Source organism: Stegastes partitus, unplaced genomic scaffold (assembly GCF_000690725.1).
Source record: "Stegastes partitus isolate 25-593 unplaced genomic scaffold, Stegastes_partitus-1.0.2 Scaffold56, whole genome shotgun sequence".
Lineage (NCBI taxonomy): Eukaryota > Metazoa > Chordata > Actinopteri > Pomacentridae > Stegastes > Stegastes partitus.
The window spans coordinates 653,754-667,410 of record NW_007577787.1 but is presented as its reverse complement, the minus strand read 5'-3'; the positions used below and the strand labels follow the sequence as shown (position 1 = coordinate 667,410).

Here is a 13,657-nt window from a genome sequence, read left to right as displayed (position 1 = left end):
AATGACTCCTCATGTCAGACTTACTAGATAACAAATGACCTGTGTCCAGTCACAAGGCTGTTAATCAAAATGTTTTATTCATTATTGAATTCTGGGATAAACTGAAGTTTTGAAGCTTATTGTTAATAATCAACACAAAGTAGCCATAACGTGGCCGAGTCCATTCATTTACAAAAAACAAATCAACAAACATTATCTTACAAGCTACAGTTAGACAATAGAAATCTGCATGTGTGTAGAATACATCTTATGTTGTGTAAAACAGGAAAAGATAGACGTCAAACAAGTGCAAGTATAAACAGCAAATAGACAAGATATTTTCAGATCCTTGTGCGAACTGATTAACTCATGAGATGTTTCTTTCCAAGAAACTGGACTTTCCTCTCAAAAGCTGTTGAGCGGATTGGTGCATTGATTTCATAGAATGGATTCATAGCAAACTGGAAGACAAAACAGATTATTAAATTAAAAAGCTGAAGGCAAATTAAATGCAACATGCTAAGTTCTTCTAATTATATGAAAGGCTACTTACCTTAATGTATAGATCGTATACATCATTAAAAAAGTTTTTGATTCCGTCTTCTTGTCTCACATCATGCAACATGATGAATCTTATATGTACGGCAGTAAATTAAAGAAAATAGAGCCATGCCAATGAGTTGATTATCATGTTGTATGGTCATATTCAGCTTCAAAAACTCCATCCATTATCTATACACTGCTTAATCCTCACTAGGGTCCCAGGGGGCTGGAGGCTATCTCAGCTGACTCAGGGTGAAGGCTGGGGACACCCAACATCCACGCAGAAAGATCCCAGGTGTCCTCACCGGGACGCGAACTGGCGACCTTCTAGCTGCGAGGCAACGATGCTAACCATCGCGTCACCTTTCAGCCCAGCTTCAAAAGCTCCTAAAATTAAATGACATTATACTGCAAACTAACATGCTAAATCATGTAAGCAGGTCTACAACTATTACTTATGTGTGATTGCTTTTTTAAAACTCTGTCATCTCTAAAATGACGGAGTGTAGACTTCAAACAGTGCAAGATGACATTTTCAAAGTGCTTATTTTGTTCAACCAACAGTCCAAAAATGAATTTACAATGATATTGAAGCAACAAATCTTTATGTTGACGAAGAATGGGAGAATATTTAATCAACTAACTGTTACCTTCCATTATTACACAGATGTGCACCTCTATAATTAGTTCATGAACAAGATTACATGAGCTTTGTATACTTCTCTGTTTCTTCAGTCAGTAAACTATGGTATGGAATTATTTTATCAGTTTTGGGACTCCAGTAACCACATGTAACACAGAATCGTGTATACTCTGCAGCACTATACACAGATATTTTGTGAGCGAATAACACAGTAAATAGGAAAAGTATGGAACAGATAAAAAAGGATATGTCCTGCAGTGACGAATGCAGAAACAAACCACTCGTTGAACTTGTCCACGGTTTTCAAGTACATACTATTGGACAGCCACATGTTTTCATCCACCAAATCCAGGGCTGCGTGTGCAATGAATTGGTTCAGGTGACGGTGGTCATCCTGTGGTCAATGAAACAAATATTTTCAAACAAGATAATTTAACAGAGATAGTGATTTCCCATAAAACAAGTGTAAAGGTCGTGTACTGAAGACAGTGTGGTAGATTGTCTCGACAGTTATGCTGTAGTGATGAGTAGTAACACAGATTATGATCAATTGACCACCGTTTGGATCAGGTACAAGTGACATCTGTCTCCAAAGAGTTGGACGAGCATAGTTAATTAAGCCACGTTACCTTAGATTCAGGCTTCCCACTTGGTAAGAACTCCATCTCAAACACAGGATTGTCATGATGACCAACCATGACAAAGTAGAAGCTTCCAGACATCGTTTTCCCTTCTTCTTGGCAAAGCTAAACTTCCCTAATATCAAATCAAAGCAAACAATAAAGGTGAAACAACTACAGTTTTGCCATTATTAGCGTCAGTATCATCCAATTGCTTGTGGCTAGCAGGCTAACGTTAACCGCCGAGTTCCACGGACAGATTAAGTGAGTAAGATTCTAAGTAATTATTGTGAGACTAAAGTAAACATGACACGAACAGGAAAACTCAAGGAACACGATGTATAAACAACAGGGACATTTTTAAATGGACAAAACCCACTTTTGTTTACCTGTTAATTTAGCTTCCTGAAGAGGAAGAAGAGCCGTCGCAGAAAGATGACGACATCGTCAAGAACCTAAAATATATTTTTCATAATTTGTAGTAAGACAATTTTACAACAGTTGTTTTTTAAACTTCCTCATAGAAGTTAGTGTTGTTTAAAACATAAAATATTGTTGAATTATCGTAAATAATTTGCTGCTTTATTGTGTGTACGTCATAACTATGAGCCTGCCCGGAACCGAAATATCCGTTGACGGATTTAAATGTTTGAGGCACACCTCCTTGAAAGAGACGCCAAGTGGTCGTCAGGTTGGTAACTGGCGAAATTATCGACTTTTTTGAGATGCCAGTCGCTTCAGGTGTTCAGAGGATGGGGTGATAAAAGTCTAAAACCAGTAAATACATTTAAAATAATAGCGAAGCGTTTTGTTGTCGAGCTCGCCGTCTGCTTCTTGTTTGTCTGCTGTCAGGACTCCCAATTACTCAGTTATGTCTTCATCAAAAGAAGATGCGTTGTCCCCGGACGAGCTGAAGAAAAGGCTCTATCAAACTTTCAAAAACAAAGGAGTACTCGATACACTCAAAGTAAGTAAGCTGTAGTCAATTGTTATCACTCACAAGAAGTTAAGAGGTCATGAAAGTACGAACATTTGATTAATTCAGCTTTCTGCACCTCCAAAACTGATCATTCAAGTTGCAGTATGTATATTTTTGACCCAGCAGATTTGTCATTATTCCAGAGAACTTATAATAAATCTATGAGAGCACCAAAGTTTATTGTTGTTTTTAGTGAGAAAACAAAAACATGTTTCAATCATTGCATCATAGAAAATTAACACTTATAGGAATCATTGGAGACTCAATACTGCCTGATATAGATATTGAGATTGCTCTTATTTTTGTTGTTCTAGTTTATTTCTTTTAATGTTTTCCTTATTTTTTTGGTTTGTTTTGGTTTTCTGATTACTACACAGAGAGCTAAGATTCACCGGAGTCAAATTTCTTGCTTTCGTGTACAGGCTTGGCCAATAAAGTTGATTCTGATATAACTGTAACATAACTGTATAGCCCAAGTCAATTCTACTTATATTACAAAGAGTCTGGTCTTCAGCCTTCTCATTTTTTTCCCACTCTCATCTGATTCAGGCGCAACTGCGAAATCAACTCATCCAGGAGTTAAAGTACCCACCTTTGACCGGACAAGAACCAGTTCCCAGGCCGGTACCTGTAAAATCTGAGCCCCTTTTAGTTTCAGCCTGTAACAGCATCGTTGCAGACCATCTTCACAGCTCAGGATATGAGTACACACTGTCTGTATTCTACCCTGAAAGTGGCCTATCTAAAGACAAGGTAAGTCAGGCTGTTTTTGTTTCATTTAACTGGAGCTTGAAGTGTAAGGAACATAAGTGTAGTTGAAGTTGTTGTTCTCTGTTTTGTTTTGGCAGGTTTTCAAGACACAAGACCTTCTTCAGCTTCTTAAAATTAGTCCAGAATCAGGCCTTTACTCGTCCTTGGTAATAATAATATGATTTAAAATGTTCAATGTTGTCTTTGAAATGAGAGTTAGTAAGAGCTAAATCACAATAATAATAATATCTTCTTTTTTTTTCTTTACAGGCTTCAAATAAAGAAAACAAGGATAAAGGTATGTGCAGCGCTCTGTTCCTTCTAATAAAACTGCTTCTACTCGCAAGTTCTGCCCTGATACACTTTGTCTTTGTGTAGCAGGGTTGCTGATCAACCTTCTAACTCATCTAGGACACCACGATGCTCACAGTCGGTGCCATGACGCTGACACTCAGACAGCCACTTTATCAAGTTATGGAGAGTCTCTTGGTATGATGAACTGATGTCTAAAACTCACCATTTATTTTTCGAACACATGCCCTTGAACATGTTTATTTTAAGGTTTTCTTGCTCTCTTTCTGTTCACAGTAGAGAAGATGAAACTGATTGATAGGGAATATGAGAGCTTCACTTACAGTGAGGACAAAATGTTTTCATTCCAATCAAAACTGGATGCATATAGAAGAGAAACTGAAGCACAGATGAAAGCAGAAATGAACACAGAGGTATATGCGCGCACAAACACACACACATAGAAAATGAAACAAAAAAGGTTTTGTCATGTGGTTTTTATTTCAGTTATGGGGCCTCAATACTGTGTTTTTTGTTTTCACAGCTGCAACATTTCAAAGATGTTGAAATCGCTAAGGTGAGGATGGAAGAAAAATCTAAATTTCATAAAGAGTTTGGTAAGCTGAAGCAAGAACTGGAGAGGACTTATGAAATGAAGGCAAAGGCACTGATGGATCGAGAGAAAAATGCCATTGACCGGCTACAAAAACAACAAGAGGTAAATTATTGCTAATAATACCTTGTGCTCTGTTTAATTCTCTAGAGGCAAGCCCTCAGCATATCCAGTGGTGTCCAAAAGTCTGAGATTATTGATTGAGATGCTTCTATTTTGCAGTTGTCTTGAATTTAATGCAAAAACTCACATTACCAGTTACAGTGTCAGCTGATGAAACTGAGTGAAAATTGAATCCCAGAAAAATGTATCTGATGTTTGGATTATTTTAGCATTTGTTTGCCCTTATTTTATTGTAATGACAACATGCTGTCACACTGGAATGAACTCCAAAAGTTTGTTCAAACCTGATAATCCAAGTTATCCCAGCATGACCTGACAATGTTCCCCAAAGCTTCCTGTGATGTCAGGGCTGTTTGGCTTTCTCACTCTCAAGTGCCCCCATCAATGTTCACTGAGGTCAGTTAGCTGTGGAGGAAAATCCGCGACAGTCAGCGTTCCATTGTGTTTTGAGTCCATTATCTTTCTGCGTATAAATCCCTCTCCACAAAGATCTAACTCAGTGGGTGTAGCATGTCTCTGAAGAATGGTACCTGACCTTGGTCAAGGTTGAGTCGAATCAGTGCAGATGTCGAACTCCAGAGTAGCAAAACACCCCCAGATCAGTATCATCATTTCTGTTAGTCTCCTCGCCGACTCCCCTCTGCTACTGATCGAAATCTGGCTGTTACTCATCCTCTGAGACCACCGGTAGACGTCCCTCTTTCGCAGAACATTTGTTGATTTTAGTCTGGTGTTTTGTTATTTTATTTAGCGAGTTCTGTATCTGTGACGAAGTTGCTTTTCTATCTCCCAGTGAACAAAGCTTGATGTATTGATCGTCTGTTTTTGTGGTCACTCTTGATTGGCCTGATCGTGCTTTGGATACAGCTCATCCAGTTTACACAAATTGAGTTAGAGTGCCATGCACTGCCCCCTTTGAAACCTTCAGTCTAGCTTTAATTCGATGCAGAAGAAGCCCCCTTGCTCAGAATAACTATTTGACTTCTGACGCTTCCACTTACTTCTAATGTCATGTTTGTCACTATCAGTTTGGTAACTTCAGGCACAGACGTACTTAGAACATCTAAACAAGTTAAATTACTTGATCAAGCCCATGATGAATAGATTAAATCTACTGGAGTGTTGCTTCAATGGAGGTGATACAAGTCAAAGAAATCGGACTTTTCATACGACTTAACATAGTGAATTCTATAAGTTTGCTTAAATGTTTCTTAATCCTCAAATTTGCTGATTATGACCTGGTTCCGTGATAATTTGGCAGATCGCTGATGTGGTGTCAGCCTTTTCAACCTTACTGTAGTTAAACAATGGGAAGCTCTTAACATCACATAATTCACTGGAAAGATTTCCAGTTGCCTGGATCCATAACAGTCTAATTGACGCTGTTATTTTTATTTCTCTGGTCTTTAGATTGAAGACAAGAATGTCTACATGCAGAGACAATCGGTGCTAAAAGAAATCGAAACATTGCGTAACAGAGAAAATGAGCTGCGGATGAAAATGGAGGCTTTTGAAAAGTAAGATCTTTGTTGTTGTTTTTTTAACCATTCCTATTAGTAAAAGAGCTGCTCTGCTCTCATTGTGACAGCTGGTTGACAGAATGTTACTGTGTTTGTGGGATGATAGGACTTGTCAAATTCATGAGGAGAAGGTCAAGACTACTGAAGAGCTGTTGAGGAGGAGAGAATTGGCTGTGAAGACGATGGAGGACACATACGACCAAAGGCTGAAGAATGAGCTTTCCAGGTATTTTCATTTTAAACACAGATTTTACAGTTTCAAGATAAGAGTTAATGAAAATATTATGATCACACACATGCAGACTCTCTATTTTGTAAATTCACTTTTAACATTATAGTTTGGTTTCTTTAGAGTATAGCTGCATGAACTGCTCATCTATAGTCAGTGTGTTACCTACAGTAGATGGCAGTTGGTATGTTCCAAGTTTGGAGAAACAGCCAAGAGTACTGGGACTGAAACTAAATAATGAACTGCTGTGGATGTAGTCAGCAGTGACAACTAAATAAAGTGTATGCCATATTTAGAATATTTTCACCTCTTTAAATTGCTGTCAGCAGACCTTTCTGATGTTGAACTGAAGCTTTTTTTTTTTTTTTTTTTATAACTCTATGCTCTCTTCAGAGCCGCCTGACTCCATCAACAAAAACAGTAATTTCACCTCGCAGAGTATAGAAGTTTCTGGTCTCCCACTGTGCGACTTTTGTGTTTTCAAACACCAAAGGCATGCAACAACACAAACCAACTACCCAATCAAGGCAGCAACAGACCAGTGTGCTGCAGAGTAAAGTTCCTGTTTTTGTAAACGGAGTCTGGTGGTTTCAAAGAGAGCAAACGAAATGCTTCAGTTCCTCGTTTGAAAGGGCTGTCTGATGCCAAGTTAAAGCGGCGAGAACATTCTAAATATAGCATACACTTAAACACTCGTTTTTTGTTTTGTTTTGTTTTTTATTTAAAAGGTGTGGCTAAAATGTTTTGTTGCTGACTCTGTCCACAGAAGTTCAACTTCTGTGCCGGTACTCGTATTTGCTTTTCAAAACTTCAGGTATACCAAAAGTAATCTCCTGTAGGTAATGCACTTGACTATTGAGGAGTGCCTCATACAGCCCCAATTAAAAGAAAACACACAAACTATCCCTTTGTGTGCAACCAGAGGATGTCACTGTTGTGTGGGGTTAAATTAAAAGCAATATCTCCTATATACTATATATACAATATATGGTGTAAATCTTCATCATCATTTCCCTCATCAAAATCCACACAACACAAGTTTTATACTGTAAAATGTGATTTTTCTTGGTTAAATGACCATCTGTAAATTTGTTTGCATTTTTGCCAAAAAGTCCGTTTCTGTCTTAAGATGCTTATTACTTGTTATTACCCTTAAACCATGACTTTTGTAGTTGTTTTTACAGACTCAAGACATATTGGTTAGCAAACACGTAGCAATCTGACCATCTATTTGAGCTAATAATAATGATAATATCATTTAGAATTATAATGATTTTGCTTTTTACAAATCCTTGGTTGAGAGCTGGTTTGAATAATTACTTTGACGTAATATGTTTTGTATTTTTTTAGTTTCCAAATTACTAATATTTTGCCTTTTATGAAATTAGGTATCAGCTTGATCTGAAGGAGGAGTTTGTCAGGAGAACAGAAAAACTCACAGAAAGTGAGAACAGAAACAAAGGCAAGTGTTTCAATAAATGGAGGATTAATGACTCGTTTGCTGTTGGCTCTGTTTTCATTGTGTTTACATTATTTCATTTTTCAGTGGAAACTGCTCGTATCCAGAAAGAGTCAGCTGTAATTGATGCCAAATTAGAAGACCACAATAAAGCATGTTCAGAGTTGAAACGGATGCAGGTAAACGTCAGAACTCCGTCCAGCCAGCATTGTTCACACACTTTAATGGGAATGAGGCAAAACTATTGCAACCCGTACTATAACTAAATAAGTATAACACTTTTTTCAGTTCTGATTTTTAATCTTTTAATTTGATTCTGCGATAACTGCATGCTGCGCATTGTGATTCTTTTAAGTCTCTGGGTTTATATTTCCTGCTCTTTAATGTCTCCTCTTTTTTCCAGGCCGAGCTAGACACAGCACAGCAGCAGATTTCTCTGCTGACTCAACAGAAGGAGCTGTTAAGGGAAAGACTGGAGACCATGAATGACTACCCCAGCTTGAAAAGAGAGAAAGCAGAGCTGCAGGGGCAGCTGCAGCTGCTAAAGAAACAGCTGGAGGAAGCTCGAGAGGAGAACCAGCTTCTCCATGCAGGTGAAAAGTGGCTGCGCTGCTCATGTACCTCCCAGGAGTGTTTGCCTGTTACATTTCCCCAAACCACTTTATATGAATAACAGAAACTGTGCTTCCTGTCTAATGTCTTTAGTGGCTTGGAAATATATTGTCTGAGTTATTGCATATAAAATGTATATTTGGTGTCAGCATGTCAGAAAAGTTTTTATTCTTTTTGTCATAACTTAGATAAATCCAGTTTTTGTGTTGTATTCAGAGGGCTTGACTCTGGACTCATTGTTGGCTGTGTGAGGTGCAGTGTACTGTAAAGCATTCATGCTAGTCTGCCCCGCTGTCTCTGGCTGAGCTGAGTCTCTTTGAATGTGTCTTGCCAGCCAATGTGGGGCCTTTGTGCTGTGCTTGTAGCTTTGCAGGCAACCAGTGAGGGAAGGAGGATGAGAGATGAAGTGAATGGGAGCAGAGAGCACAGTGAGCAGAGACAGAGGGCTCCCTTTACCCATGACCAACAAAATGTTACCTCTCTCTGAGGAATACAGTATTCTTCCTGTTTGAGGATGTGCCAAGGGAGCAGTGGGCCTCTCACCACATCACTAACAAAAGGCAGCAACATAGTAATAAGCCCCATGTGCTGTATTCTTATGCTGGCCACATCCATGCAGCCAGGATGGGATGGATAAGATGGAGCATTTACAAGAAACATGGACACCTTAAGTCAGAACTACTTGTGTAAAAAAATCACCAGATTCATTTCATCCGACAGTTTTCCCACTAAAACTAAACATACAGTGAAAAATTAAGCTGTTCCCCGTTCTCAGATATGGGCAAGCCATCTAAGGAGCAACTAGCCATGCAGATGGAGCTTCGAAGGCTGCAGAGTGCTCGGAGACTGGATGAGGAAGAGTTTGACAACCAGAAACAGGTGCTGCAGGCACAGCTCCAGAGTGAGGTCAGTCACATCACAGCTTCTTGCTGACTGTGGGAAACTATGTGGTCTGCTTTTTTTTCTACACTGTTTTATTTCATCTCTGAGAATTTGGTGTGAGTTTGGGTTTCTGGTGACCTATACGTATAATACACATTGCACAGACCTTACAATGTGTACAAACAATAACTTCTCATGGAATATGCTGTTGTCTGTTTGCTGCAGGTGGAGCGGTGTGCTCAGCTCAGAGCTCAGCTGATCGAGTGTGAAGAGAAGTCACAGTGGATGACTAACCACGTTGAGGACGTTAAGATGCAGCTTCGCCAAACTCAACAAGGTACCTCATGATAAGACATGCATGTCCGCTCTGTCTTGGTGTGGGTTGTCACTTTGAATCGTGTTTGTTTCAGTGTGTAGTCATTATTTATGTTGCCACCGGTAATACATAACTTTGTAGATACATTTATTTCTGCTTTTCATAAGCAGGCTTTCTTTCTTTCCTGTTAAAAATCACGTTAAAGGAAAAATATTTGTCAATTTTCAAGCATGCTTCCTCTGTGTTCTAAATGCTACAATAGAAACTGAAGTTGAAACAAGAAAGAAAGCCACTAATAGCAACTGGATTTTTGACGTAGTTGCATGTATTTCTTAGAAGTTAATTTAGTGAAACTGTTTCTTTTATGGTGGTTGGTTTTCTGTATTAGTGCTCAACGCTCCTCTTGTTTGCTTTCCCCCTTTCCCTTCCTTCCTTTTATGTAATTCATGCAATGATGGCAGCTCTAGAAAATGAAGTGCTGCGCAACCCCAAGCCCTCGCTTGTTGATCGCTCAGTACTGGAGCTCAGTTCCAACAATCTGGTCCCCCCTGACATCTATGTCGATAGAGCTGCGCTGAGAGCCAGGGTGGGTTGTGATGATGTTTGTGAAGCAGGTGGGCCCTTGCAAGGACACAAGCCACCTTGGAGGGATTCCCCAGACTCCGACATGGAGCTGGTGGCTGAAGCCAAGGCACGGATCAAGGAGCTGCAAAAGGAGGCCGAGACGTTGGAGGAAGCCTACCGGAACTACCAGCAGAGGGCAGTGCACTCCACCATCTCACACATGCTTCCCCCAAGAGCTCTTTCCCCACAACAAGCACATCCTTTACATCGGCCTGTCTCTCCTCTTAGAAAACAAGACTCTCATTCGACCCACAAACCAAAGGTCTCGCGCAGATCACTCTCTCCTCAAACTATACGATCCCCCTCCATGTCACCCTATGGCACCAGAAACATCTTACCACATGCACAGTCACGAGTGACCTTCACAGAAGACCACAACCAACCCCAGGCCACACTTTATACTGACCACAGCCTCCATTCACTGACTGAACCTTTGTTCCTGAGAGATGAGCAACTTCAAGATGAACACTTTGCTCCATCTAGACGCTTGTCCTCGACACCACAATCTTCTCCCAGGACCAAGCTTCAAAGAGAGCGTGCAGAAGGTACCTTCATCAGATACTTTATCCTGTCAAGATGATCCAGTGTTTTTCTGTGTCAAGAAATAACTGATTGAATAGTTTCTAGTTGTCATTGCTTACGTACTGCACATATAGGGTAGATTTCTACTAATATTCCAGAATGTAAAAAATGTGCAAACGTTCAGATCAATCTATCCAAATCCCAGCATGATAATCCTTCTCCTCTGATGATGTTTTCTAATATAAAGTCTCTGCTCCTGTTAGAGGCAGCTGTGTCTCCAGTAGCGTTCCCCCAGCTGTCATCTGACAGACAGCTCCCCCCCGCCCCCCGCAGTGAGGTGGCGACCTCAGGTGATTTTTCCTCTGAGCTCAGTCCACCTCGCAGTCCTCAGCTCAAGAGCACAGCGCGAGAGCAGTCCAGGTACCATCTGGCGTGGCTTTGGCAAGGACAGTGTGACATTTTAGTATTTTTTTTTTGTCTATAGACACGTTGAATACTAATGCGCTCATGTTTACCGCCTTTTCTTTCAGCCCACCAAAGCTACAGTCTGTCTTCTCCAGCTCAGAGTCTTCCCCACAGCCTGAGAAGATAAGCCTTGAAGATCTCACAGGGACATCGTCAGGTATCCTAAACTAGTATCAGTTGATTTTTTTCCCCCCTATTGTTTAAAGCACAACACATTAAATACAACACAATCACATAATCAAACATTTTTCAACTCACTGTTTGTGCTGAACTTTCCTTACACAAGAGACCCAGTTTAGATCCTTTCTAGTGTGTTTCCTCTTGACTTTAAAGCCCTCTGGGCCAGAATTGTGATCAAAGGAGAACTTTTAATCTGTTGGCACATAAAGTCCTTTCACAGTTCTCTTGCATGCTGTTTGACTGTAAGACATGGAGCAGAGATGACAAGTCCCCTGGGTGTCCATCTTGCGAGCACAGCTTCCTTAACATTTGGTGCCATGAGATTTTCCTCCTCTTTCTAAATCTGAAAAGCTTTCGCTGTATTCTGGGATGAACAGCCGTACATTATATATTTATCTTCCATTCATGACCGCTGCTCATGATGCGATCGGTGAGCTAAAAAGTGCTTAAAAAAAAAGCGATTAATTAGCATACGCACCATCTGTCAATGCAAAAATATTTCCAGCAAAATTATTCATTATTACTTCTTATCGTTAATTTAAATAAAATTTCAGTTACAAAATAACGTGTGTCCGGTATGGATGTTTTGGATTTTGCAATTGCTGCTTTTTAATGAGTGTGTGACTGGCCTCCAAAGTGTCCTTTCAGCAGCCCTGCACAATGGTGAAGATGAAGGACAGCTGATTATGTATTCTGTGCTGGTCCTCTGGCCCTCTTGCATTATGGTGGAGCATAAAAGATCTCTTTGTGCATGTCTCCCTCCAGAGCCCGGCCACATTCCAGAGCTTCTCCTGGACACTGCTGTCCCTCTCTCTGAGGAGGCCCCTGACGGACCCGCTGCCCCCCACCCACAGGACCTCCCAGAAGACCCAATAGATTTGCAGGGCCAAGCGGGTGAGTCGTTAGTCCTCCCATTAATGATCCATGATCTCGGTTGACCCGCGAATGACAAGAACGGACATCTTCTACTGTACGTTATCACTCTGCCTCAATGAATGTGTCGGATTTAGCTTATAGCGTTGCCATTTTGGAGTAAATTGCTTCTTAAACCAAACCAATGTGACAAACTGACGCGTTACCTCACTCGTGTTAATCTATGTGTCTTTTATAAGTCCCACAATCTTCAGGCGAAACTGCTGGGGTAGAGGAGGAGGAGGAGGAAGAAGATGAAGAGCAGAAGTGGGAAAGAGAGCGAATAGAAAGACAAGAGCGAAGGGCAAGGGAACAAGAGGAAGCCAGAGAGAGAGAGCTGCAAGAGCTGGCACGGCTGGAGAAAGAGATGGTGATGATTATCTTTTCCTAAGTTCCTCTAAAAGTCCTCTCTCTGAACTTTAAATATTTATGTCTGCTGAGAAAAGACAACCTGAAATCAATGCTGACAGCGTCTTTGTCTTACCAGGCTTCGCAAGCGGTCGAGCCACCAGAACAGAAAGAAGAAGTGGAAACGGAGGTTAAGAAAGGAGGAGATGGAGAGCAGAGGGATGAAGCAGATGATGATGATGATGGTAGGAAGGAATCTGAAGGTGAAAATCCACTGGAGAAATACATGAAGATGGTCCTGGAAGCAAGAGAGAAACAGCGTGCGCAGGTGAGTTGTATGCACATTTGTCTTAGGCTGCTGGAGAACATTTCTAGCAGACTTGTAGCAGCTTTTCTTGTTGTTTTTTCAGAGCCCTGGAAGAGAAGCAGCAGAACATACAAGCCCAGAGGCCAAGAGTTTGTCTGAGAAAGAGGACAGGTAACTTAAAACTTGATTCAACTAAAAACTGGATAATTAGATTCATGGCTTTACTTATTATAAATGAAAACACCCTACATTTTGTAATTTAAAAGCTATGTTGTACAGAACTGCAGAAAAGTTTAATAAGCATGCAGACCAACATAATCCTCTCGCAATAACATTTAATTACTTCCTGGTTTCTCGTCTCTTGGCCTCTTTTTATTGTTGTTATTTGCTCTGGAAATATGTAGAGTCAATTTAAAAATACTTCACTATTCCTAATTCTGTTTTTTTTTATCTCGGTCCCTCGAGGCTTTCGCTAATTAACCCGATTGTGTTTTCCCAGCATTGCAGCATATTCACCCAAAGATGAAGATGATGATTTCTGGTGAGCCGACGGTCCCCGAGTGCTATCGTTATCTAAATTATACACGCCACTGTCGACTTGCACTGCTTCAAGTTTGAAGCTTTTCTTGCTTTTATTTTAAAACGTTGCTGTTTAATGTGTATATTTGACCCATTTTGTATTAACTGCATATGTACGAATAAATGTACATTTTTTCAAACTCTCTGCACCATCTAACAAG

General features: G+C 40.3%; 2 protein-coding genes across 2 annotated transcripts; one reads left to right on the top strand and one right to left on the bottom strand.

Annotated features, from left to right (window-relative positions):
• Positions 1 to 55: 55 nt before the first annotated feature.
• On the bottom strand, positions 56 to 2,263 carry trappc2 (trafficking protein particle complex subunit 2). Its single transcript, XM_008275646.1, has 5 exons — positions 2,175 to 2,263; positions 1,795 to 1,921; positions 1,415 to 1,559; positions 533 to 618; positions 56 to 440 (listed from the first exon to the last, which is right to left on the bottom strand). Exons 2-5 carry the CDS (start codon positions 1,885 to 1,887, stop codon positions 342 to 344), a joined length of 423 nt encoding a protein of 140 aa, XP_008273868.1. The 5' UTR covers positions 1,888 to 1,921; positions 2,175 to 2,263; the 3' UTR covers positions 56 to 341.
• Positions 2,264 to 2,437: 174 nt separating this feature from the next.
• ofd1 (OFD1 centriole and centriolar satellite protein) lies at positions 2,438 to 13,641 on the top strand. Its single transcript, XM_008275641.1, has 22 exons — positions 2,438 to 2,752; positions 3,314 to 3,517; positions 3,613 to 3,681; positions 3,785 to 3,812; positions 3,896 to 4,003; positions 4,103 to 4,239; positions 4,350 to 4,523; positions 5,952 to 6,058; positions 6,168 to 6,287; positions 7,679 to 7,752; positions 7,837 to 7,928; positions 8,153 to 8,342; positions 9,137 to 9,267; positions 9,469 to 9,580; positions 10,021 to 10,728; positions 10,969 to 11,125; positions 11,236 to 11,327; positions 12,116 to 12,244; positions 12,478 to 12,632; positions 12,750 to 12,938; positions 13,021 to 13,088; positions 13,417 to 13,641. Exons 1-22 carry the CDS (start codon positions 2,657 to 2,659, stop codon positions 13,460 to 13,462), a joined length of 3,186 nt encoding a protein of 1,061 aa, XP_008273863.1. The 5' UTR covers positions 2,438 to 2,656; the 3' UTR covers positions 13,463 to 13,641.
• The last annotated feature ends 16 nt before the right edge of the window (positions 13,642 to 13,657 follow it).

What these genes read in the sequence shown, in the direction of transcription:
- trappc2 (XM_008275646.1), bottom strand. Translation starts at nt 1,887, where the DNA reads ATGTCTGGAAGCTTCTACTTTGTCATGGTTGGTCATCATGACAATCCT. An exon ending in GTGGGAAGCCTGAATCTAAG is followed by an intron (nt 1,560 to 1,794) that starts GTAACGTGGCTT and finishes CATTGACCACAG; the next exon opens with GATGACCACCGTCACCTGAA. An exon ending in TGCATTCGTCACTGCAGGAC is followed by an intron (nt 619 to 1,414) that starts ATATCCTTTTTT and finishes TTACTGCCGTAC; the next exon opens with ATATAAGATTCATCATGTTG.
- ofd1 (XM_008275641.1), top strand. Translation starts at nt 2,657, where the DNA reads ATGTCTTCATCAAAAGAAGATGCGTTGTCCCCGGACGAGCTGAAGAAA. An exon ending in AAGTTATGGAGAGTCTCTTG is followed by an intron (nt 4,004 to 4,102) that starts GTATGATGAACT and finishes TTCTGTTCACAG; the next exon opens with TAGAGAAGATGAAACTGATT. An exon ending in GAACCAGCTTCTCCATGCAG is followed by an intron (nt 8,343 to 9,136) that starts GTGAAAAGTGGC and finishes CCCCGTTCTCAG; the next exon opens with ATATGGGCAAGCCATCTAAG.